This window comes from Catharus ustulatus, chromosome 10 (assembly GCF_009819885.2).
Source record: "Catharus ustulatus isolate bCatUst1 chromosome 10, bCatUst1.pri.v2, whole genome shotgun sequence".
Lineage (NCBI taxonomy): Eukaryota > Metazoa > Chordata > Aves > Passeriformes > Turdidae > Catharus > Catharus ustulatus.
Window position 1 is genome coordinate 5,932,669 of NC_046230.1, and position 25,760 is coordinate 5,958,428.

Sequence of the window (25,760 nt, forward strand, 5' to 3'; positions counted from 1 at the left end):
TCACCTGGCGGGCCCCGGGCGCCTTTTGTGGGGACGGAGCAGCGGGGCCGCTCTCCACGCACAGTGCACGAACGGGCTGGGGGAGTGACAATAAAACCATGGCGGCACACGGCTTTAAAGCGTGGCTTTAAAAGGGGGGCTTAAAACGAAGATTTTAAAGGGGGTATAAAGGGTGTACGCGGCTGAGCCCGCTTGGAGCCCTCAGGAACAGCGGCTCTTAACAAACGCCACCAATTCCCCACAGCCCCTCGGGCCACGCCCGCCATCGCGGCCCTCGCTGCGGCCCCGCCCCGCGCCTGCGCACCCGGCTCGGGGCGCTGAGGGCGGCAGGGCCGGGCCGGGCCGGGAGCGGCTGGTTCGCTCCGCTCGGGTCGGTCCGGCGGCGGCAGCGGCGGCCCCGAGCCGGGATGTGGCGGCGCCCGGCTGGGCTCCTGCTCGTCTTCGTGGCCGCCACGGCCGCGCTGTGGCTGCTATCGGTGCGGCTGAGCGCGGGGCAGACGCGCAGGTGGGTGTGGGGGCCGGCGCTGCCCGCGTGTCCCTCCCTTCCCCCGGCGCTGCCCGTGTGTCTCTCCCCTCGCAGGGCGCTGCGGTTCCCGGCGGACCTGGAGGAGCTGCGGGATCTGGCCGAGGCGCTGCGGGACTACGAGCGGCAGCACCGGGGCGCGGCGCTGGCCCTGTTCTGCGCTGCGTACCTGTACAAGCAGAGTTTCGCCATCCCCGGCTCCAGCCTCCTGGTACGGGGAGGGCCGGGCGGGCCGAGGGGCCGGGGACTCACGGCTCGGGCAGCAGGAGCCAGAGGGACCCGACCGGGCCCGCACCTGGGCAGGAGTAACCCTGAGTACCGGGACGGGTCGGGGCTGAGCTGCTGAGAGCAGCTCTGCTGGGAAGGATCGGGGAGCGGTGGTGGATAATGCGCCAGGAAGGTCAGTGGCATCCTGGAGTGCACCGGGAAGAGCATTGTCAGCAGGGCAGGGAGTGATCCTGCCCCTCTGCTCAGTCCCGGGTGAGGCACAGCTGGAGTGCCAGGTCCAGGTCTGGACTCCTCAGGAAAAGAGAGACAAGGAGGAGAGGGTCCAGCAGAGGTCACAGAGGTGCAGCTGGAGCATCTCTGATGAGGAGAGACTGGGACCTGGGCCTGGTTAGTCTGGAAAGTACTGAGAGGGGATCTCCTTAATGCATATAAAATATCTCCAAGGGGTATCAGGATGGTGCCAGGTTCTGTTCAGTGGTGCCCAGCAACAGGACAAAGAGCCATAAACTAAAATATAAGAAGTGTTAGCTCAATATGAGGAAGAACTTCTTCCCATGGAGGGCGGCAGAGCCCTGTGAACCAAGGAGGGCAGAATCTCCCTCTCTGGAGACATTCCAAACCCACCTGTTCCTGTGACCCTGCCCTGGCAGGGTGTTTGCACTGGGTAGTCTCCAGAGGTCCTTTCCAACACTAACAATTCTGTGGTTCTGAGACACTGTGTCCCGCAGGCCTCACTCAGTGTTGTCCCCACAGAATGTCCTGGCTGGAGCACTCTTCGGGCCATGGATGGGGCTGGTGCTGTGCTCAGTGCTCACGTCTGTGGGAGCCACCCTCTGCTACCTGCTCTCTGCAGCTTTTGGCAAGCAGCTCATTGTCCACTTTTTCCCTGAGAAGGTGGCTCTGCTGCAAGGGAAGGTAAGAACTGGCAGGTGCTGGCACCTGCAATGGCCCTGGGCCAGGCTGCTCTTGGGGTGACAGTGGAAACGAGCGTGTGGAGGGGATGCAGCAGGCCTGCTGAGGGCACAGTCTAGGAGCAGACTGCTCTCTTGAAGCAAACCTGTTGGGAAAGGGTCTGCCAGGAAAATCCTGGTTTCTAAGGAAAAGCAGATATGAAATAAAGGAGTGTTTGGGAAGCCCCTGTGCTTCAGAACTGCCTCCATCCATCCCTTGCTGTGTTATATGCTGGAGGTGGTTCTTCTCTTGACTTCCTGATCTTTTGTTCAGGTGAGATCACATTTCCATCCCTTCTTTGAAGAGGGCTGGCTCACCATTAGGCTCTCATACACACATAATATTGCTGCTTTCTCTCAATTCTGAGCTGATGTTACGCTGTGGCATGTTAGAAGAAAAATTCATTCTAGTATCATGGCCATTGAATGTTTCTGCTGTTTGAAGAGCAGGAATGATGTGGAACTTTTCTTTTGGCAGGTAGAAGAGAACAGGAGCTCCTTATTTTTCTTCTTGTTGTTCCTGAGGCTGTTCCCCATGACACCAAACTGGTTTCTGAACCTCTCGGCTCCCATTTTAAACATCCCCATCTTCCAGTTCTTTCTCTCCGTCCTCATTGGTAAGGCCTGGGGACACAGCCTGAGGGGACAGTGTGACACTGCTGCTTTTGGTATCACTGAGCCAGGCAGGACAGAGCTGGGACTCTGACCCTTGGTCTTTTTCCTCTGCTGCCCTTGAGCATTCTGTAAACAGGTGTCCCCAGTGCTGCAAATTTTGCTTTACACCTGGTTCTTTCTGTTACAAGCACAGACCCCTGTATCTGTGTGATGACTGTAAATTAAAACACTGAGTTCCACCTCAACATGAGGAGAATTTTCCCTGGAGGGTGGCAGAGCACTGGAACAGCTGCCCTGCCCAGGAAGGGCAGGGAGTTTCCTGCTCTGGAAACATTCCAAATTCCCCTGAACACATTCCTGTGTCATCTGCTGTGGGTAACCCTGCCTTAGTAAGGGGGGTTAGACTGGATGATCTCCAGAGGTCCTTCCAACTCTAACACTTCTGGGATTTTTGTGTCTGGCCTTGGGCATATTTGAGCTAATTTTCCCTAGGGGGGTACTAACAAGCTTTTTTCTGCTCTGATTCCTTCAGGCCTTACACCATATAATTTCATCTGTGTGCAGACAGGGGCCATTCTGTCCCAAATCACCTCTCTGGATGCCATCTTCTCCTGGGACACACTGCTCAAGCTGCTGGCCATGGCTGTAGCAGCGCTGATTCCAGGGACCCTCATCAAGAGATACAGCAAGAAACACCTGAAGCTGGATGGGGACAAGCAAGCTCAGACACTCAATGGCAGAAAGAGCTTGTGATGGCTTAGGTGTGCCCCAGTTTTGGGGTAAAAGCTGCAGGACTCTGTTCCCAGGGGTTATATTCTGCATGCTCTGTGCCACCAAGGACAGTGACAATTTTTAATCGTCCTTCTCATCTCAGAGGAGCTGTCCGTTCTTATTTTTAATGAATGTTTATATGTGCCTGTACCTGCACAGAGAGAGGGATACAGGGGCTTTGTGAACACTCAGTTAATTTGCCTGTTTCATTTAAATCAGTCTCCTGTGTGCCTGAGGCTGTGGGAAATAAAAGGAGGAGTATTGGCATCTGCGAGGAAGGCAAACCAGCAGCCAGCTGTGGATCACTGGCCAAGCACAACCCTGCGGGCAGTAGGCAGGCCCTGCTCCCTCCAGATTTAGCATTTTCAGCCTAAAATGATGGTGCTTGTACAGCTACACTGGAGCACTCAAGTTGAGAAAATAATGGTGTTTCAGGGTGCAGCTGTAGAAAATTCTTTGATTCCCATGTTAAACCAGCACACCCTGCAGCAAAATGCTCAGGATTTGAGCTGCCTGAATCAGTCATGTGAGAAGACTTGAGATTGCTTCTCTGGTCTGCCAGTGGCTGCTGTTCCACATAAAGACTAAAGGGGAAAAGAATGGGAAGGGATGTGCCTGACTGGCAGAGATTTGTACCTGAAAAGCACCTTGACACCCACACATTTGCTCCTGTATAACTAGGAGGATTCCAAATAAAGAGGTGGGCTCTGTCCCAGTTGTGGAGAACATTGGGTTTGGGTTGGAAGGGATCCTAAAGCCCATCCTGTTTCACATCCTGTGGGCAGGGACACCTTCCACTATCCCAGGTTGCTCCAAGCCCCATCCAGCCTGGCCTTGGACACTTGCAGGGATCCAGGCGCAGCCACAGCTTCTCTGGGCACCCTGTGCCAGGGCCTCCCCACCCTCCTCCCCCTGGGATGATACTCTGCTCTTGGGGTTTTGGTATTTGCTGTCCATGAGGAGATTCAGTCGGAGGATAAAGTAACTTTCCTGGTATGGAAGGGGGCAGATGGGAGACCCCAGAGCAAGTCTTCATGACATCATCCCAAAATCCATGAGAACCCATTCCCAGATCACCAGACCAGCCCACAGCATTGAAGTACACTGGCTTTTTATTCCATGCATTGTTTGCTTTGATAGTCATTCTTGTTTCCATCACTGTACACTGGTCAATACAAAAAAAAAAATCAAGTTTGTCTCAGGAATCCACAGAGCAGGGAGGAGGGGATGAACACTACTGGACAGGGCCAAGATGAAATGGGTACTTAACACGACAGTGGGGAGGGCAACATTCAGCTCTGGGAGAAAATCTAGGCTAGTGTTCAGGAGCTGTCAGCAGCCACAAGAGCTGGATCAGGGTATTTGGGATGCTGGAAAGGGAACCCACAGTTTACTCCGGCCCTGGAATGCAGAGTTACTACAGAGAGTAAGCAGGTTCACCAACACCTCTCAACCCCAGACCCTGCCAGGAGAGGAAGTGCGAGGAACCATAGCAGAGGTGCCCATACAGCGATGTGGGGACTGTATCTGTGCAATCCCAGGGAGGTGTCACCAAGGAAAATTCTACATACCCCCCCCAGAACTGCCAGCAATCACCCCGGGAATGTGGGGGTGCTGAGCCAGCTCCACCCACACACAGCAAGGCCATGGGACCTGTGCAGGGGAGGCTGGGGCGACACCACCACAGGCAGGGCAAGGGGCTGCCCTAGTGGCATTCCCAGAGGGGCAAGGGGCTGCCCTAGTGGCATTCCCAGAGGGATGCAGCGTCAGGGGCAGTGGATGGGAGCAGCGACACTGGACTGGAACAGTGCAATGACCCAGGGATGTGAGAATAGAGCTAAATGTGGCAGCCTAGAGGGGGCAGCTCTGCTTGCCCTGGCTGCAGAACAGGCCAGCATGTCCCCAGGCAAGGATGGGGAGGGGTCAGCACACACCCAGGACAGCTGGCTCAGAAGGGTCTAAAAATCCCAAACACCAAAGTTCCACAAGCCCAGTGGAGCTCCATCCCATGGTGGAGCCTATGCAGAGACCACAGGTACCCAAACCCCTCTGGAATCTGTTTGTCAGGGACTGGATCACCACAGGCTGAAGGCCCTGGGGACAGTGACAGGCCTGAGCAGGAGGCAGCTCTGCTTTGGGGCTGTTTATGGGACTGGGGCCCAAGGATACTAGTGCTGCCCAGGGGTCTCCCAGAGCCTGCCAGGTCTGAGCAGTCTCCCCAGGGGCACAGGGCTTGGCATCCTCTGCTGAGGATACCTGATGACAGTTCTCCACCTCTCTTTACACCAGTGTGTTGTGTGCACACAGTTCTCCACTGCCAGATTCCCACACCTTGACCTCCAGCCTCCTCAGTAACCATCCGCACCACCAAACCCTCTCTCACAACAGCAAAGCCATCTCTGGCCCTGCCAGTTCCTCCTGCTGCTGGCTGAGAGACAAAGAACATTGGGGAGGAGAAACGAAGGGTGGGAAGAGAGGGAAGGAGCCAGTAAAGAGCTTCACTCTTTACAGGGTTCTGCCTCTGCCCAGAGTAGGGTGAGGTCACTCCCTCTCCAGGAGCCTGTTTGGTCCTGCCTGGGTGATCCACTACACGGACCCACCACCCAGGGCAACTGCCCTCCTCCCTGATGTCGTTTTGGATGCTCTGGCAAGGGAATCACAGTTATTCACTTCATGATCAGTTCAAAAGCCCCTCACTCCCTGACCACCCTTCCCACATTCCCACCAGTTCAGCGGCTGCCGACCATCAGCAACGTGAGCAAACTGCAGATCTGCCCACAAGGAACCTGACTGCAGCCATCCACTCCTCTCTGTTCTCTGCCCTGGAGTAACAGCATCCCTGGAAAGCACGAGAGGCAGCAACTCCTGACAGCCACTGAGCCCAGCTCTGCTCCCACCCCTCTGGCGAGCAGGGAGAAGGTAACATCACACACAGAGATTACAATTGTGCTAGCGGTGAAGCCAACCTTCTGATCTACAGAAATGATAATAAATAATAAAATAACATCATAACTTAAGATCTGTCTGTAGTCCAGCTACAAAAATTTAAAAATATGGGATAATTTAACTCATACAATACTGCTCTCTGTATAAGTAAGACATTTTCCTTCACTTTGCCATGAGGCTATAAATTACCACAGTTAAGTTCAAACCAATATTTTAACATAAAATGTAAACAAACAAAGCAACAGAAGTACCTGTCCATGGTCCATTCCTGCCATTCACCTCTGGCTGGCCATGCCAGCCAGCACACTGGGAAGGGCAGAGGGAGAGCTCTTGCAGGGGGACATCAACTAAGGAAGGGGTGGGGGGAACGTGCTCTATCATTTTGTTCTCTTTCAATATTGTTTTAGAAGAGTAGTGTTTGAAGGGAAGGCACTATGAGTTTTATCAGAAAACAAATTTTTCTCATCTGCCAATGCCTCGGCCTGTCACATACCAGTACCATCTTCACTTGCACCTGCAGAGTTTCAGCTTGGAGGAGAAACAGAGGCCTCAGGCACACCCGAGACACAGCCGTGCCGCAGCCACGTCAAGATTTCCTGCACAAGGCCTGCCATGAAGGGCAGGCAGCTGCTAATGCTCCCAAGAATGTACAGTGAATAAGGAGACAGAGCAGGGCTGATGCTCTTGGCCAGGCCAGTGATTCCCAGTCTTCCCCCTCAACACACAGCTCTCTGCTGGTTCTCGATGCTGCTGTAGGTGAGAGGCTGCTTCTCCCAGTCCAGTCCAGGCGTCTCCAGTGTCCTCCCCAGAAGTGCTCGGGCTCTGCGGAATGTGCTTTCCACGCTTTGCAAGTCCTTGCTTGGCCAACACTGAGCTGATTGATTTCTTTGACTGACTGAAACAGACAGGAGGTAAGAGGAGGAAGAAAACTGGGAAATGGCACACTGCATCTGAGGGAGGTTTCCCTGCTCAGCTGGAGGTTGACACTCCCAGAGTGAAGCAAGGACAGTGGTAAGAAGTGCTCTGATACCAATTCTCAAGAGGACGAGGTTAGAATACATTTGCAGGATCTCACAACAAAATGCTGATTAAAAAAAGAAACTAAAAATCCTTAAAATAAAACCCATCATTACATTCCTGGGGATGTATCGACTCAGAAGACCCTGGATGTTAGCACCTCAGTACCAGTTTTCTCCAGGAACATGTCCACCTTCTGATTAAAAATGACCCAGCTGGTTATACTGAAAACACTTTGTTCACAGGTGACCCTACAGTCAGGTCTTTTTCTGCTTTTCCTCACTTGATAAGACTGAGTGGTTTAGTTTTCTTGATCTATTCTCCAATCTTCAGGGCCACAAGGCCTGGTCCCCTGTGCAAGCAGCAAGAGAATCCCCCACATCTGTACACAAAGCTGTCCAGGCAGGACTCCCAGGATGTTTCTCCATAGTGTGCTTGCTTTCTGAACTTTTTTTTTTTTTTTGCAACAAGTCTGTGTGTCTATAAATACAATCCACTCTTTACAGTAAAAAGTGTTAAAATGTCAAAAAAATAAATATCCATGTTACAGTAACTAGATTATTCAATAAAATACATCCCTGCCATTCTTGATTGAAATGCTCAAAGAGAATTAATTTCATTTGGACATTTTCCAGAGATTCGGGTTATTGCAAATCACTCCTGGGGTGGGAAGGAGAAGCATCTTCTCTTCCTGTAAAGTGTGATGAAGGGGAATGAAGTGGAATCTCAGGGAAATCAAAATGCCAGTACCACGAAGCTTTGGGGGAGATCTGTATTACCAAGTAGCAGAGCTGCAGGGCTTATTGGTCCTGACTGTGGCATCAGAACACTCCCCTTCAGAAGAGTCACAGTCTGATTCTCCAAACTGTGGTGGGTTCTGCAAGACAAAAGGAAAGGGGGAGACTTGAGCACCATTCCTGTACTGCACATCACCCACACATCCCAGTCTGTCACTGCAGCCAGGCAAAGGTCACCACCTGCAGAGGGGACGAGTGGCACACACGGGAGAGGGCACAGCACGCAACTGCCCACCAAAGGTCACTTGTCTCCCCTAAAGAGGGGACAGCACAGAAATACTTGGTCAGAGCACTCCCAAACACAGGGTTATGAGGAGATCATGCATCAGGCTCTGCCCTACCCCTCCCAAACACTTGAAAGGCAGAGAAAAGATGAAAGTCATCCTGGCTTTGTCAGCAAGGCATGGATATGTCTGAGGCAGTTAATATCCAATCCATTTCTTTATGTATTTTTATCCCACTTAATGCAACTGCAAATCTGATGGCCTCCCAAGATCACACTCATCTTGACCAGCACATTATGTTCAGCTTTGTTTGTGCTGCTTTCCCCCACCCACTCTTCTGCCAAGGGGGAGGAAGATTGGGTACTGCAGCAGTTGCTTTGCCGTAGTACACCTACCACAGCATTTTCTAGGCAGACTTCCAACTTCCTGGCCCTTGGATTCCTTTCCATAACATTTATGTAGTTTTTTTTTTTCCACTGAGGGGAAGAATGAGGGGATAACCAACTCACCTCACAGCTGTGTTCATCTGCACAAAGTTTGCCCAGAGACATCTGAGTCTTGACCCTCCGCACAGCACACTCTTTGTCCGAAAGCCCATCCGACTGCGTGGAGATTTCAATGGGAATCTCTGGAGTCTGGGACAACATGTCATCCAGCTTCTCAGCCAGTTCATCCTCCAGCTTGGTGGCCAGCTCATCTGGGCTGTTCGAGTGGTCGCTCGTGTTCCCCTCCTCTCCATCTGACACAGAGAAGTTCTCAGAGCTGAAGGTCGAGTAGGACTGGCAGCTACTGATGCAGCGGTGGGGTCTGCAAACAGGGAGAGAAGTTCAGTGTTCACCTTGGATGACACTCACAGGGAACTTCCTGGGTGCTGTGTTCACTGCTCTGCTACACCAGGCCTTGTGGAGTGCCTTCCACACCCTGGAGCTACAGAATTCTACCCTTTCTGAATGATGTAGTTCAAGACTTGCATCTTTAAATTCATCTGTTCTTTGGTTCTGTTTGATATATCCATATTAGCTGATCTGTCCTGGAGCATATTTTTCTTTGAAAGCACATTTTCCTAAAGGAAGGCAAGGCTGTACTGTGGAGTTCTGTTCAATATCTTTAGTGATGACATAGATGAGGTTATTGAGTCTTTTATCAGTAAATCTGCAGACAACACTAAGCTGGGAGCGTGTGTCAATCTGTTGGGAGGTAGGAGGGCTCTGCAGAGAGACCTGGAACGTTTGGATGGATGGGCAGAGTCCAATGGGGTAAAGTTTAACAAGTCCAAGTACAAGTCCTGCGTTTTGGCCACAATAACCCCCTGCAGCACTCCAGGCTGGGGATGGTGTGGCTGGACAGTGCCCAGGCAGAAAGGGACTTGGGGTTGGACATGAGCCAGCAGTGTGCCCTGGTGGCCAAGAAGGCCAATGGCCCCTGGCCTGGATCAGGAATGGTGTGGCCAGCAGAAGCAGGGAGGTCATTCTTCCCCTGTACAGAGCACACCTCGAGTGCTGTGTCCAGTTCTGGCCCCTCAGTTCAGGAAGGACCTTGAGACACTTGAGCGTGTCCAGAGAAGGCAACGAGGCTGGGGAGGGGCTGGGAACACAAACCCTGTGAGGAACGGCTGAGGGAGCTCAGGTTGTTCAGCCTGGAGAAAAGCAGACTCAGAGGTGACCTTGTCACTCTCTACAAATCCCTGAAAGGTGGCTGTGGTCAGGTGGGAGTTGGTCCCTTTCTCCAGGCAGCACTGACAGAACAAAAGGACACAGCCTTAAGCTGCACCAAGGGAAATTCAGGTTGGATATTAACAAGAAGTTTTTTATGGAAAGAGTGATAAAATACTGGAATGGTCTGCCCAGGGAGGTGGTGAAGTCACCATCCCTGGATGTGTTTAAAAAGAGACTGGATGTGGCACTCAGTGCCATGGTTTAGTTGAGGTGTTAGGGCATGAGGTGGACTCAATGATCTTAAAGGTCTCTTCCAACCTTGTGATTCTGTGAGCTCAAGCTAACTCACCTGGGAAGACCTGCATGACCTGGCAGCCATCCCAAAGGCCAGGCAAGGACTTAGGACCATCCGCTCAAAAAATAAGCTCAGGATTTAACAGCAGTGGGGCAACACATCAGTTGAGGGAATGTGCCAGGAGACACACAACTGGGCATCACATGGAACAGGCAATTTGTCCTCCTAATCTTCCAAATTAGTAAATCACAGAGGAAACAACATCACACAGGAACTATATGAGTCACATAACTCATCCAGCCCAGCATTCTGCCTTGAACCCCAGGCAGGAAGGAATAATCTGGGAGAAGGATGAGAACAGGGTATGCAGACAGAGCCTGCTTTCTCCTGGCATCTCTTCCTGGCTTGTACCATTCAGCAGATCTGACTTCCAGGTGGAAGCTCAAACCCAGATGACAGTGCTAACTGTCACTGATGGATCCATACTCCAGAAATTCTGCACTTATGGCTCTTCATGGTCTGATTTCCACAGCACACCTTGACAATGAGCTCCACATCTGAAAATGTTCTGGATGGAAAAAGCACTTCCTTTTGTTCATTTTAAAGCCCCATTTGCTTCACTGGCTGCCCCTAACATGAATGTGAAGAACCATTGCTTGTCTATTTTCTCCACATAAATTACAATTTCATGCACCTCTGGTGTTGCCTCTCCTCCTGCTAGAGAAACATTTCACACGGGTTTAATCTCTTCTTCTACAGAAACCATCCCTAACCTCTCTTGTCACACTTCTCAGTGCCTTTCCAAACTTTACTGTGCTATTTGAGCTGGGGCACTCAAGGAGGCATTAGGATTTAAGCTTCAGGTGTGCTGTGGATGCACGCAACAGGAGACAAGATTTTATTTTCTTCTCTGCTCCTCTGAATCAAATCTTTAACCTGTTTGCCTACTGGATCACTCCTGCACTTCAAGCAGTTGCTTTCATGAAGCTACAGCACCAAGTCCATGATGTCTTTCCAGAGTACAGGACTGTAAATCCTGCTGTTTCTCAGGCTTATATAGGAACATTCCCCCAAGTCTTATTTAACAGGCAACACCGCCAAATTTCATCTGCTGTTGTAACTTAGTTCTGCAATCTTACCTGAATTCAGCCACAAAGGTGCTGGGCTAGAGCTTCCCCACTACAACAATTAATAAAAAACACTGGGAATAGCCCACAAAGGGTCCCTACATCCACTAAGTCTGATGCTGGTGAAACAGATGCAGCAGCTCATTTATAGAGGCAGAATAATGCTACCAAGTGTGCAGCAAACAGCCTGCAGCAGGAAAAGTGGGCCAGAAAGAACATCTCAGGGTGGGCTGGAACAGCAAGTGGACATGAGGGATCAGCTGAGAGTGGGTGGGACACACTGAATGGGATTCTGGTCTTTTGCCAGCACCTTCACCAGTTTCAGTGCTGGTGTGCAGCTGCTATGAGAGTTCTCTTCAGTTTTGTCCTATCAAAGAGAGATTAGAGTGAATTCACCTTTTACCTTTGTCTACGAGGAAACTCCACTTCACTGTCAACTTCGCCCTCCTCCTCTTCTGACGACTCATCCCCGCTCTGGCAGAAAACAAGGACAAAAAGGGCATCACCCTTGGGGAAGTTCAAGCATGGCTGACCCTTGGTCCATCAGGACAAGCTCACTGCAAAACAGTGCAAAACTCTACAGGCTGCAAGAATCAAGACCAGAAACAGCCTGTGTGTGAGGAATGCTGACTCAGACATTGTCCAGCAGGAGGTTGTTCCAGGCAGCCTCAAGGCTGCTGCTCCTGAATCTGGAGGGACTGACTGGGAAATACACTGGCGTATTTTAGCAGATATGGAGTACAGAATGTTCCAGATTCTCACTGAAGCAAATCAAGTAATTAGTATCATATGGAAACCCACATAAATTATGGAGCTGATTTGGTGCTCTTGGCTCTACCCTCTTCCACCACAGCCCATCAATAGAGCAGGATGGGGGATGACACAATGCCAATGGGTTTCACCAACTAGGAGACCTTGGGATTTATTTCATACTTCAGTATGAACACAGAGCCTTTTATTCTCCTTCTCTCACCCAAATCTACCCCCACACTGTTGTTTTTTTTACAGCCTCCTTCTATCCTATCCAACCTGTCAGCCTCTCATTCAGATTAAGCCTTTATCTTATCCCATCCCCTTGTTTGACAAGGTCCTACTTCCATCATGCTGGGGCCAAACCACACTCTTGGTCTGGTAATTATGCTATTTTCCTTGACTTTTCCAGCCAGGTCCAGTTTTCCTGCTCTTTGAACTCAGACTGGTTCTAACCTCTCTCACTACCTAGATGGAAGCAGGAGGAACAAAGAGCTGCTTCTGTACACCTGTGCCATAACCTCCTCTTCACTCTTGCAAAATCTTCACAAAATACAGAACTATGACTTTCAGTGTAGGGGGACAATTTCTGGATGTCACCAAGACCATGGCAAATGTTGAATCTTTGCCCTGAGACACAGCAGCACCACAGATTCTCAAAGCAACTCTAATGTGATAGTACAGAATAATTTAAATAATAGTTTTTATGCATTTTTCCCTTTTGGAGAAAGGTTTGAAAGCATTTTGAGACTGCTTCAACATCAAAAATTCAGTGAAACAAGTCGCAACTCAAACCAATTGGTGAAATGGCATGTAACAGAACCAGGCCCTACCAAAACCACATCTCCAAAGCCCAGTGCTCTGTCCTCACCTTTTGGAGGGATCTCGCTTTGCAGGGCAGCCCTGAGGAAGCCAAGTGCTGGGGAGTGCCCAGGGCAGAGGCAGCCGTGCCCTGCTCCTCCATCTTCTCCATGAACTGCGCGCTCTCGTAGAGGGCGGCGGGGGACTGGGGACGGCTCCCCCCCGGCTCAGCAGCCTGTGCCATCTGCGCCTGCCCACTGTCCTCGTCCCTGCACTGCAGGCAGGGGTCGTAGGGATCGGCCGGGCAGCACTGCCAGCGCTCGGCCGGGCTGTCCTGGCCGTCCAGGCCGCGGCGGCAGTCGGCCTCCATGGCGGTGGAGATGAGGTCGGGGCTGGAGCCGGACATGCGGCGCTGGGCGTGGTGGCTCAGGGGGCTGCGCAGCGCGGCCGCGGGCCCGAAGTACCGCAGGTTGTTGGCGCAGGTGGCGATGTCCTGCCCGTGGGCGTGCAGCCGCGAGTGCTGCCCCTGCTGCGGCGCTCCGGGCGCCTGGGGAGGGCCGGGCTGGGGGGCATCGTCCTGCGCCGGCTGGTTTTTCAAGATCCCTGCAAATTCATTGTAGCTGCCTTTGCTGTTCCCCCGGCGGTGCCGAGGCTTGCTGCGGTACCGGCTTTTGCCACTCAGGGTGGACATCTTGGGACTTCCTGAGACTGGGGAGCCGTTGGATGCTGCTTCTGTGCTGGGTATGCCCTCTGACTTCAGTAGATCTGGCCTGGGAGACAGGGAGAAGTTGTTACATGTCATGCAACAAACAAAGAAGTGACACCGGCCCAGAGCCAGGATGAAGAGGCAGCTGAAGCCAAAAGCACACTCTGCTTCCTAAAATCTACAGGCTGCCCTCGCCTTCAGCTGCTTGACATTTTGGTCCCTGTGATTCTCTCCACTCAATGTCCTTTCTGTTCAGCCCATCCTGCTCTACACTCCCATCTTGCTGTTTTTCCCAATAGCTGTCACACGCTCTCCTTTTCTGCTCTTATTTTGATGTTCTCTCCCAAAATAGCTCCCTCCCAGGACCTTGGGCTAGCACGTGGCTCTCACTCTGTGCCTGTACAATGGTGGTGATCAGGCTGCTCATCTAAGAGCTACGTGGGGATGTTAATTCAGAAGTGATTATTCACTGGTAATCAGGACTAACTCCTGGAAATCCCCAAAAGAGTAAAGGCTAAGACAACTCCTCTAGAAAAAAAAACCATCTCTCATGCAGAAGAGAAATAACTGAAAGGACAGCATGAATCCCCACATCTCAAATCCCAAATTAATTCCTCAGCAATGAATCCATTCTTCCTGAGGCCTGCCTGATTTCCACAATCCCTTGCCCTGTTTATTCCCATCCAAGTCAAGGATGATCTTGGACAGTTAGGAATTTGAGCAAACACAAGAGATATGTCCTGTCCAAGCACCATCATCTACTCAAAAATCCCTTCATTCAACCAACACATCCTGTGATTCCGTGGTTCCAGAGAGCTGTCCAGGTGGTAGGGATGGCAGGATTTTTCCCTTTCCCCTTAAGATAATTTAACAATTATGGTTCTGAGGACCAGTCCAGGATAAAGTGTGAAAGCCCTTTGTCCTACCCTGCATTTCATCAGGCTCAAAAGGAAGGAACTGCCCAGATCTACCACTGGCTCTGGCACAGGACTGGGCTGTTACTTCTCACCGTTTGGTCTGGCTGCCTGGTTTATGGGAGACCCCTTTCCTCTTCATCAACTTCTCCACTGTGTTGGGATGGATTATTGGTCTGACTGGGTGACGTTTGTAAGTCCCAGGGTATTTCTTTTCCACTGCTTGTTCCCTCCTGAAACAGGGAAAGAAAAACCACATCAGTTGTCTCTCTCTCCACCTCCTGCTCCCACTGGACAGGAACTGGCTCCACAGGGAACACACTGCATGCCTGATTGCTCTGCTGGGAAAGGACATAGACACTTCTAAAATCCTTCTGCAGACAGCAGGGACAGGGCCCTGGAACACAGTACAGGAGCACCACTGCCATTCCCTTCACACATGGGCCAAAGGATGCCAGCACCAAATGGGAAGGTGCCTTTCTCCAGTAACCACTGACAGTGGTCAGCAGGAATTAATTCCAAAAGGACCTCTCCCTGCTCACCATCAATTCCCTAGCCTTTGTCATTTGTCAGGGGACACTAAATCTGCAAGTGCCACTATCCAGTTTGGAAATTAAGTGCTGTTTGTGCCCTCCTGAGTGCAGACTGCCACATGCACATCACCATTCCCAGACACCTACTTGATGAGCTCCTTCTCCCGCACCTCCAGCTGCAGCATGATAGCACTGAGCTCCATGTACAGGTTATTGGCTCGCTCCAGCTTCCTCTCGTAGTGCTCACGGATATCTAACGCATGTCTGAAAGGCAGAAAAGGCTTTATTCCATCCTCACTTCCATGGACCAAGCAAAAGAGGAAAAGTACAGGTGCTTTAGGAAAAGGCCTTTTAAAAGTCAAATTTGCCAGCTGTACTGCACTGAATCCCAGATACAGCTAACAGTGAATGATGATTGATTAAGAGCCTGACACAGCAATAAATCATGGTATGGTTTAGAAAGTGTTTAATAGCCTTGAAAGAGTGGTGACACTTCTCCCTAGAAGAGGTGCAAATGCCTCACACACACCCAAGAGCCCCTGGCCAAGCCCTGATCAGCCTGTTTGCACAGAGAAGGGGCTACACCAGCCTCTACAGAAACAGCAAAGAAGCCATGTGTCTGTCTTTCATTAACAGCTCCAGTACAGCTGAAAGGTGTGGCCATCCAAAGCTCCCTGGGGACAGGGAACACTGAACAACCACTGCATCAAATTGCCTGGCCAAGGGCCCCTGTGGCTCCTCAGGCTTGACACAGAACTGCTCATTAGAGTCTTATGTTTCTCTGCCAACTGTATTTGCAAATTTGTATCACAGGAGGAAACACTTTCCCTTCTTTAAATAAACCTGCTTTCATTTTTAAATTGGTCTAATGTTCAAAATGTGTTTCAGTGGGCTGCTCATATGAAGTATGTTCACTTCTCTGGAATAACTAACCCAAAGAAAGTATCAAGGCACAGAAAGCTCTCAGCCAACCTCAGGGTGGATTTTCCACTGAGATGGATGTGTCTGCTTCAGTGCTGTTACCACAAACACCAATTCTCAGGCAGAAATGCTCCCAGGGAAACACAAGCCTCTGCCACCTTGTCTGGAGCAAACTGCTGAGACTGCCCAAGGACAGTGACAGTTCCCACTGCTTCTCTCCAGCTTCTCCTCAGCTGAGCAGTGCTCATGGCCTAGGCCATGACCATGGAAATTTTGGTTTCTGGGCTCACAAGGAATTTAGGCTGCCCAAATTTACACCACCATGAAGACTGGGTCCTGTTTTGGAAACCTCAGTACAAGAGGAGAATAAAAAGAGTGAGGGGCTGGAGCAGGAGGCCCAGCTGTGAGGACAAGCTGGGGGCTCATTTAGCTGGGAAGGGAAGGCTGGATGGGAAAAGCAAACTGTAAACACAAGAGACTGGGAACAGACCTCAGTTCTTCTCTCCGACGGCGAATCAATTCTTCATCCAGCCGGTGGATACAAGTTCCTTCACTTTTAATTTTCTCAAAATGTTTCTTCACTTCTTCTCTCCATTCAGCCTAGGAAAGCAATTTACTTTTAGCTATTTACAAAGAATTGGGATGTGTAGGTGTACCACAGAAAAGCTCTTGGGCAATGTTCTTTGTGTCTGCAGAAAATTACAGCTTCGGGTTGCAAATGTATTTTTGTTAGCTGAATTATTTTGGGTAACAACACCGCAGTACATTTAGTGCCAGCAATTTCAAATGATATTTACAATTATGTGCTCAAAACAGAGAATTTAAAACATATCTGCATTTTCTAAGAAATATTTTTTTTTTAATTCCTAGAGTCCTTTTTGTCCTAAGAGAACATTTTCTTTCCTTTTGGCAGTGAGAATAAATAGAAAGGCTCATGATTTTGAAAGCTCCATAATGATGCCTGTCTAGAATGATCCTCTATTTGCCCCTTGAAGGCTTGGTTCCTGCAGCAGAAGTCTCAGCTTGGGAAAGTTTTGGTAAAAGATTTTCAAACACCCAACAGGTTGCTGCTCCCCAAGAATCAAACTGAAATAATGGATACAGACTTTCTCTACTCAATGAACTCCCCAAAATCAGATCCTTGGAGTTAATTTCAGCACACACAGGCTCCAGCCTTTCCCCAGTTTGGGATTTGAAGGATCCCCACCTGGGATTTGAAGTAGGTTTCCTGAGGAGTAGCCAGCACATCAGCAGAGGCGATGTCCAGGTGCATCAGTGTCTGCCGGAAGGACGGACGGTTCCGGGGCTTGCTCTGCCTGAAACAAAACAGAAACAGCCAGGGTGAGGTGAGGGATGGGCACTGCCAGCCTCTGCTGCTCTTCTGCAGTAAGGGATGGGCACTGCCAGCCTCTGCTGCTCTTCTGCAGTGAGGGATGGGCACTGCCAGCCCCTCCTGCCCTTCCAGAGTGAGGGATGGGCACTGCCAGCCTCTGCTGCCCTTCTGCAGTGAGGGATGGGCACTGCCAGCCTCTCCTGCCCTTCTGCAGTGAGGGATGGGCACTGCCAGCCTCTCCTGCCCTTCTGCAGTGAGGGATGGGCACTGCCAGCCTCTGCTGCCCTTCCAGAGTGAGGGATGGGCACTGCCAGCCTCTCCTGTCGTTCTGCAGTGAGGGATGGGCACTGCCAGCCTCTCCTGCCCTTCTGCAGTAAGGGATGGGCACTGCCAGCCTCTCCTGCCCTTCTGGGATGAGGGATGGGCACTGCCAGCCTCTCCTGCCCTTCTGAAAGGGTTTCACTAGATCCTACTGCCTAAACCAAGCAGCTGACAGGTTAGAGAAATGGAGCTATTCTGGTTTTCTCTTTTGTTGAATATAATTTAATTGTCTAGAGCTGGTTTGTGATGACCTATTCTGAAGAAACAAGAGGCCCAAAATGTTTAAGACCAGAAAATGAGATTACAGAGTGAAAGATAGGAACAGTTTCAGTTTCCATCCTAACTTGTTTGTCAAGAAGAAACATACTTTGGTTTGTTGTCCCATCAATTTCCAAATTTTGTAATGTGAAGACTCAATCTAGTAGAAATAAAAACTTACAGTCAGGGTGCCTCTAGGCACTAAAGGTCTCTGAACTGTCACACAGCACACGCCTGAATGCAATGCACTGAACAGCCCTAAAGATCACAGAAAAGTAAAAAAGTGTTTGGATTTTTGAGAAAAAGGACCACCACTTGAGTTTCAGGACTGAATCCACATTGCATAGGGCAAGAGCAGCTTCTTGAGCCTCCTCTCCCCTACCAACCACCTCTCTCCACTAGGTGGGGATACAAGTGTTGGTAGGTACTCGGTTGTACCGAGCTGCCACAGCCCGACTGCTGCAGCTCAGGGTGAGCAGCCACTGGGAAAGATCCACACACACCCTGGCCTCTGGTCCCCTTTGTGCCATGAAGAGGATGGCTGCTGGAACCCATGCAGTGGGAAAATGCTGGAAGACCCTTTACACTGTTGTCAAGGTGTAATTACAATGACAAAACATCAATGTGAAACCCAAGACAAAGAATTTCAACTCTAATCTGGTACATGGAGGAAACTGAAAGCATTTTCTATATCAGCACCCAGAAAATCTGTGTTCCAAACAGAAAGCTCAAATTTCTCTATGTCCAGTCCAAAAGCCAGCTGCTTACAAGGGGATTTCCAAGTGAAAAAAAAGTCTATTCACTTCACTCTGGATGTGGTCTCAAGGAATTTTACCCCTCCTTTCCTTCCAGCTCCTTTTGTCTTCCCACAGAGCCACCTTTTATCCCCTTTTTTGCTACAGCAAAGCAAAACCCTCTGCAAAGGCTCCTGAAGATGTCCTGGGGTCCAGGCCTGCTGCCACAAGGAAGCAGAATCCAAAACGTTAAAAATTATTGCTCTCAGGGTAAGTGTCAGAGTACCTAAGAGCCCTCTGCTCTGGGCTCCATATTCCCACCCTGACTTCCATGGGTTTTGCTGGGAGCCAGCCCTAGGTCTGTGCTGTGTGGGGCTCAGGCTCTTACCAGGTTTGCTTCATGAGGATTTTGAAGCCATCTGGGCAGGTGGAAGGGACAGGAAGGTGGAGGCTGTTGCTGCCCACTCCCCAAATGATGGCTGAAGAGTCCACGTCCTTGTAGGGGATCTCTCCTGTGAGCAGCTCCCACAAAACCACCCCAAAGGACCTGATGAAGAAATAAACCAGGATAAACAGAGTTCACACCAAAGCTGTTAACTGAAACATCTGGAGCTTGAAAAACAGTTTGTTGGGCAAAACAGGGAAATAGGGATGTCTGGTCCAAAACTGCAAGGAGGCACAACAGTGATTTCCAGCACACAAGGTAACTCCTCTGCTCCTGTCCTGGGCTGAGCCAAAACCACACTGGTTTTCGTCTACCTTTTCCTTCTTCTTTGTGAGATTTTAAATATCCTGAAAGCACATTTTCCTATACAGATTAAGTCTTGCTCCTGTTAAATGAAAAGACTCCAAAGTCTACTCTCAGACAGACTCTGGACTGTTCTTGCTGATAAGAATGGATGATTGACTACTACACAGACTAAGTGTCTTACAGGGACAACACAACAAAGGTTCTGTGGTTTTTTTACATTTCATTTAACTGGTTTTGTTTTCTTTTCTCTAAACAAAGGCTCCCTCTGCTGTTACCTGTAGTCCCAGGTAAGAGTTTGAAGGTTTGAGACTCAGCACTACAACTACTGCAACACAGAAATTAGGAAACAAATGCTACTTGCATAACTGTCAGTACCAAAAGCACATGAGGTCTCATCTGATACTCCTTTTGTTCTAAAGAAAGGGAGGATAAAGCAAAAAAAAATTAAGATAACTCAGTCAGGGAAAGAACCTCCTACAAGTACTGAAAGATGTAGGTAAAAAAACTCACTCTGCTTCTCTTCCTTAGTGAAGTTACCATAAAAAACCAAAACTTTAATTTTTAACAGCAAACATTCATTTTGCATACAATCATCACCCAATAAAACACCAAAGAAACACCAAACCAGTCAATAAAGAGGAAACAAAATGCTGCTGAGAACCACCACGACTGTTACTGCACATCAACAACTGGGCTGTGACAGGTGAGACACAACCATCTCCATGTCCCATTCCTCCGTGGGACACTGACCCTGCCAAGCTGGAGACTACAGTCAGGTGAAAGGTGAGAAGGGTGTTTCTGGCATATACCAATATCCAGTGCTTTTATTAAGTACAGAAGAACTTCTAAGGGACAAACTACCAGGTCTGAACAACCATCAGTCAGGAAACAAGTTCATGTGAAAAACACTGCACTTTCAAAGTCCACTGGCTTCAAACCATGTATTAAAAAAAAAAAAAAATAGGCAACAAACAAGCAGAATTTGAATATTTCTCGCCTCAAAATCCTTTCTTTGTGGGCTGCAGGAAACCAGGGATCCAGGAGGCTGGACAAACTACCAGGGAAAGCTCATCTGGTTTCATATATGTCATGACTAAGAACTGACAAAGGATTTCCAAGATTCCTGATAAGATTATAGATTTATTTTTCTGCATGCTGTTTGAGATGAGAGAGAGCAGACATATAAGCAGCTCAGGAACTGTTCTCATTTGTTGGCAGCATTCATGAACGTGATTTTTAATCATCTTGAGGGAGGAATGGATGGCAAGGGAGAGTTTGAGCAATCACCACTGCTGTGAACTCCAGAGGAACTGGCATCAAAGAGTGACATCTCCAAGTTACTGAGGGAAGGAGCAAAGCTTTTATTGGACAGGATGTTCTGTGAAATATTCCTGAACATAAACCTCTCTAAAGGACAGAAAACCAAGGGTGGAAATCCAGCACCACTCATCCTCACAATCCCGTGATTCAAAGGGAGGGGTCCAGCAGACAAATGCTGGGTGTGTTCTCTTTCCAGAACAACCCAAGTGTTCCTCCCAGAGGAGATGGCTGTGCTGTGACCTGGACATCCAAAATAAACACACAGACACCGTGGGCACAAAAGCAGCTGCACTCCACAGGTAACACCACGTTCCCTGCAGGAAATCAGGTCAAACCCAGGTCCAAGCTAGAGCTCCAGCAGCAGCTCCTGACTCCACTGCACCCCTGGACCACCCGTGGCTTTGTCCAGCAGCTCCCTGCCCTGCCAGGGAATGGATAGCATCTGAAGCTGAAAAACCACAGGAAACAAAATCCCTCCTGGCTGTAAAGCAGGGAGAAGGGCATTTGTCCTGGCTGCTGACATTTAATATGCTGAAATAATGAGGCAGAAACAGAGATGCAGTTCCCTTGAGGGCTCTGAAACCTGTGGAGAGGCTTCCCAAAGGAACTCCAAGGCTGAGCCCTCTCAGGCATTTTTAATAGCACAGAGACTGAACTGCTCCTTGTGTTCCTTTGGGACACAGAGCATGTTCCATATCAATGGGAACAGCTTCCAAAACTCTTACAACCTATCCTGGCTTCCCCCCTCTTGGATCAGGGATTGGATTCACTGTACTGTAATCCTGGGGCTGACCATACAACAACCAGCCTGGTGTGCAGGCAGCACAAGGGGGTGGGGAGCAGAGCAGGGGCCTCCCCAGCTCCAGCGTGGCTCTGAAGAGGCCCAGAAGTGATGGAAAACCACCCTGGCTGTGGAGGCTGCTGAGGGGGCCTTGAGCACAGCATTGGGAGAAAGCTCTGGGCTGGATAACAACCCAGGGAAGAATTTCTGCATTTGCTTCCTGCAAGACAGAGACTGTCTGCACTGAGCCTTAGCTGGAACCTGCGGGTCAGCACCCAGCCAGCACTCCTGTGTCACTTCCCTTTCCATCAGAGCCCACCAAAGCTCAGGGCAGCAGCCAGGACAAGAAAGGAACAGCCCACCACAGACCAAACCATGCTCAGGCACAGGGTGAGGAAAGGACATGGAAAGTGCTGGGAAACCAAGGGACTGAAGGGAAGGTGAAGGTGCCTGACCACGACCAGGACTCACCAGATGTCCACCTTCTCAGAGACGGGCTCGTTCCGTATCACCTCCGGGGCCATCCACGCCACTGTCCCCGCAAAGGACATTTTGGTACTTTTATCACTGAGCTCTTTAGATGTACCAAAATCTGAAATCTTTACTGCATCTGTGTGTGTAACCAAAACACTGGAGAAGGGAAAGAAAAAGAAGTTTTCAGCATTTTGTGATTTTTCTTGTACCACAACAGCCGCTGGAATAAATCTCTCCTTAATCAACATGTTGATGAGGCCACACTGCTCACAAGTGCAGTACAAAAGAAAATTTTTGTATTTTCCCCAATAAAAGCTCTCACTCTCTTTTGGATGGTTGTATTTCATGCCTTAAATGCATTTCTTAATGTTACAAGTCAAAATCAATCTCAATAAAACTGCAAATTAACAAGTAATTGAGGATCCAGAGGCAAAGCTGTACCTTAAACTGTGCTGTAAATAATCTAAAAGCATTATCTTAATGCACTGTCACAGACTAAAGAAGTAATAGACACCTAGGGAATAAGAATATAAAGAAGTCAGAACATTTTAGTCAGAAAGCAACAGAGAAATGAAGAAGACACATTCCAGAAAACCAGGGAAATAACAGGAGAATAAGAAGGAAAAAAAAAAAAGGCAGGAGGCAACAGAATATCCCACTTTCCAAAAAGACCAGATATTGTCAAACCATTAAATATTTCCTGACTGCTACTTATCATGGAAGATATCAGTAAAATTTCCACTCTTGTTAAATGCCACAAGTTGCAATAGTTTCACTCTCATTGGTTTGGAGTCAACATGAGAGGAAAAATAGTAGAGCCTTTTGACCAAACTTTAAACTATTCTCAAGAAAAGTTAAAAATAGCCCCAGCTGGGGGATGTTTAAGCATCTGAAACTCTCATGACCTGAAGAACTGAGACTGGGGGATGTTTAACTCTGGTGACTTGAGGAACCCAAACTAAGGGATGTTTGAGCAGCTGAGACTCACTTTGGTGACTTGAGGTCTCGATGGATGATTTTGTGGAGGTGCAGGTAGTTCATGCCACTGGCAATCCCCGTGGACCAGTCCACCAGCAGCCGTGGGGTGACCTTCCTGCCGGCCCGCAGCACCTCGTAGAGCTGCCCATGGGCACAGTATTCCATGATGATGCAGTAGCACGGGGCCTGGGTGCAAACTCCCCTGTCAAAGAGAACACACAGTGAGGAGCAGCAGACGGACAACTGGACAGGAAGGGTGAGCACCACTTTGTCCCAGTTTAGTTCCTGGATTGTGAGAACTTGAGCTCTTGTCTGGACAAAGCTCCTGACAGGGGTCACAACCTACTTGAAGGCGATAATGTTGGGATGCTTGAGCTTCCGCAGGTGCTTGATGTCCGTCTCGTTCTGATCCCTCACTTTCTTGATGGCCACCTCCTCAGCCCGGAACTTGCCCAGGAAGACAGCTCCCTGTGCCCCACTGCCCAGCCACTGCAGCTCTGAGATCTCCTCGAACGGCACCTCCCACGTGTCTGGCACAGGAGAAAATCGGGATAATGGAAAAGGTCAGGACCATGAGAACTGTCAGAGGGCAGCACCTGCCACCTCCTGCACCACAGGCTGGGTTCTTCTGGAGGGAATAGGTGACATCTCCTGGCACAGCTGAGGCACACACCACATGTGCTCAGCCCCAGCAACCCTTCCAGCCATCCCAGCCACCTCCAGCCAGCTCATTCCCATCCTTCCAGCTGCTTTTTCACCACCCTGCTAACCACTTGTGTGAGCCACTCCAACTTGGCAGGTAGCAGTTCACCATACCAGGGACCCTGGATTGGCAATTTTGGGAGGAGATCCTCTACCCCAACACTGAACAAAGTGCATGGCTCCATTGAAAAGCACAGATTAGAAGAAACATTCACAAGTGATATAAAAATTATTGAGGGTCTTTTTCATCCCTTGAAATAAACATAAATAGGAAATAAAAGTCAGAGGTGGCAGGCTGTAAAACACAGAGCAGCAACCACCAAGATAGCCAAGACAAAGCATATCAACCACCAGCAGCAGGCACAGAAACAGGTCCTTCCCAACCTTGTGTATATCAATGTCAAACAGACAAAACAACCTTAAGCAAGGCACACACATTTGTAGGGATAATGCTGGAGTGGCCCAGTGGCACTGTATAAACTGCATCAAGAGAGCTGCACCCATCAGAACAGAAACCCTGTTCCCTGTCAGTCACGTTGAAACTACCTTAAATCTCACAAACAGCAGGATAAAAGGCAGGTAATTGTTTATCTACTGTAATTCAATAAAGATCTAAGTTTGAAGAATAAATTATTTAGCAGCAAACCCAACAAGTAATGCACTGATTTCTGAAATAAAAGGAAGTCACACCTGTACAGATCTGTTTCAGATGACTACAAAGGTGTGTCCTCATCTCATCCAGCCTCCAAGCCTTTGGGATGCTCCCAGATCTATAGCTGGGATTATGCCAAAGTGTCCATCCTAGATACTGTTATCACTGAAGGGAAACCTGTGTATCCCAACTGCCAGCTCACAGCTTTCCCTGGGATCATTCCTGACACAGGTAGGCAGTCCCTGCTGTCTCCTGTTGAGTGAGCACTCCCCAGACGGCCACAGAAAAGCAGCTCTCCCCCAGAGCCAGACCTCAGCAATCCTTCTGCTCACTGAACTAAAAACAAAAACTGCTCATCCACAGCAGAAACTCCCTCTGCCTTGGCAGGACAGAGTTCAACCCCAGCATGTGTTCCTTCCCAAACACAAGGCTATTTTCCACACTTATGGATCCACTTGCAGCTCTGAACGTAAATTGGCATTTAAGTCCTTGGATATTTAAACACTGAAAGACTTTAAATAAGAAAATAGTTAGATAAATAATAATATTAATAAATAATAAAATCAAGAAGATCTGTATTTCTTTTTAATTCACACATGCATCACTTCTGAAAGGAGATGGCAAATAGAGGTGATTTTTGTGCATGTTGATGAACAGTATTTTTATACATGCAATATACAAACTATTCTGTTGTACTGAAATACCTGTTTCTTTCATAGAATCCTGAATGGACTGGGGTGGAAAAGATCTTAAAGCCCATCCAGTCCCACCTCCTGCCATGGGCCAAGACACCTTCCCCTATCCCAGGGTGTTCCAAGCCCTGTCCAACCTGGCCTTGGACACTGCCAGGGATGGGGTAACCACAGCTTCTCTGGGCACCCTGTGCCAGGGTGTCCCCACCCTCACAGGGAAGGATTTCTCCCCAGTATCCCATCTGACCCTGTCCTCTGGCAATGGAAAGCCACTCCCTGCTGTCCAAAGTCTCTTTCGTGCGAGTCTTTCCTGTACAGGACACAGAACATCCATTTCCATTAAGCATCTACAGTTTGTGAGCAGTAATGGACAACTGTATCACCTTGGAACCCTAGTTTGCTCTTTATACTCCCTCTGCAGTGGCAAAGGCTGAGAGGTTGTAAACAAAGTAAGCAAAAGTTCATGTGGTTCTTTCTGCAAAGTCATCTTGTGTTTATTTAGGAGCACAGACGCTCTCCCATTTACATCCTGATTGTCAGGGGCACAATTCAGAAAAGAGGTTTCAGTGTAGTGACAGTGAAATAACCCACATCTTTGGGAATATCAAGAAGGACAAAGAGCAAAACCATAGGTAACACACAGTGCAGTAGTCACTCTTTTGGGCCTTAAGAAACCAGTGGGGTACTTCCCCTAAATAAATTAAAGTGTAATAGCAGCAGGAATTGCACAAGAACTTGTGTTTCTGAGGTGATTAAGAACCATTAGAGTAGAATGATGAGAATCTATTTCCCATGGGGAAGAAACGCAGGAGCAGCCTGAGCCATTGAACCAATCTATTTGGAGGAAGTTTTCCCCAGCACTGGCTGTTCTCCAGCACTGGCACTATGACAAGAAGCATCTCTGGTTTACACAGACCCCCTCAACACAAGCACCCTCTGACAGGCACCTTGCCCCTCAGGTACACACAAAAACTCTCACAATGGTGGTAAA

General features: G+C 49.3%; 3 protein-coding genes across 6 annotated transcripts in view; 1 reads left to right on the forward strand and 2 right to left on the reverse strand.

Annotated features, from left to right (window-relative positions):
• The window catches only part of CEP63 (centrosomal protein 63), a 40,120-nt gene extending 39,864 nt beyond the window's left edge, over positions 1–256 (reverse strand). For both annotated transcript variants that reach the window (XM_033068523.2, XM_033068519.2), the window contains exon 1: positions 5–256. The gene's annotated coding sequence lies outside the window, so the exon portion shown is untranslated. The remainder of the gene's footprint in view (positions 1–4) is intronic.
• A 56-nt stretch (positions 257–312) lies between these two features.
• On the forward strand, positions 313–4,278 carry TMEM41A (transmembrane protein 41A). Its single transcript, XM_033068573.2, has 5 exons — positions 313–505; positions 581–734; positions 1,505–1,666; positions 2,180–2,318; positions 2,849–4,278. Exons 1-5 carry the CDS (start codon positions 408–410, stop codon positions 3,067–3,069), a joined length of 774 nt encoding a protein of 257 aa, XP_032924464.1. The 5' UTR covers positions 313–407; the 3' UTR covers positions 3,070–4,278.
• A 3,215-nt stretch (positions 4,279–7,493) lies between these two features.
• MAP3K13 (mitogen-activated protein kinase kinase kinase 13) overlaps positions 7,494–25,760 on the reverse strand; it is a 68,863-nt gene continuing 50,596 nt past the window's right edge. For all 3 annotated transcript variants that reach the window (XM_033068569.1, XM_033068570.2, XM_033068571.2), the window contains 12 exons: positions 23,070–23,253; positions 22,734–22,925; positions 21,743–21,901; positions 18,808–18,966; positions 16,981–17,089; positions 16,264–16,373; positions 15,000–15,116; positions 14,415–14,552; positions 12,770–13,469; positions 11,552–11,622; positions 8,581–8,878; positions 7,494–7,927 (listed from right to left, as the gene is read on the reverse strand). In XM_033068569.1, coding sequence (XP_032924460.1) covers positions 7,826–7,927; positions 8,581–8,878; positions 11,552–11,622; positions 12,770–13,469; positions 14,415–14,552; positions 15,000–15,116; positions 16,264–16,373; positions 16,981–17,089; positions 18,808–18,966; positions 21,743–21,901; positions 22,734–22,925; positions 23,070–23,253 — 2,339 coding nt within the window. In that variant the 3' untranslated portion in view covers positions 7,494–7,825. The remainder of the gene's footprint in view (positions 7,928–8,580; positions 8,879–11,551; positions 11,623–12,769; positions 13,470–14,414; positions 14,553–14,999; positions 15,117–16,263; positions 16,374–16,980; positions 17,090–18,807; positions 18,967–21,742; positions 21,902–22,733; positions 22,926–23,069; positions 23,254–25,760) is intronic.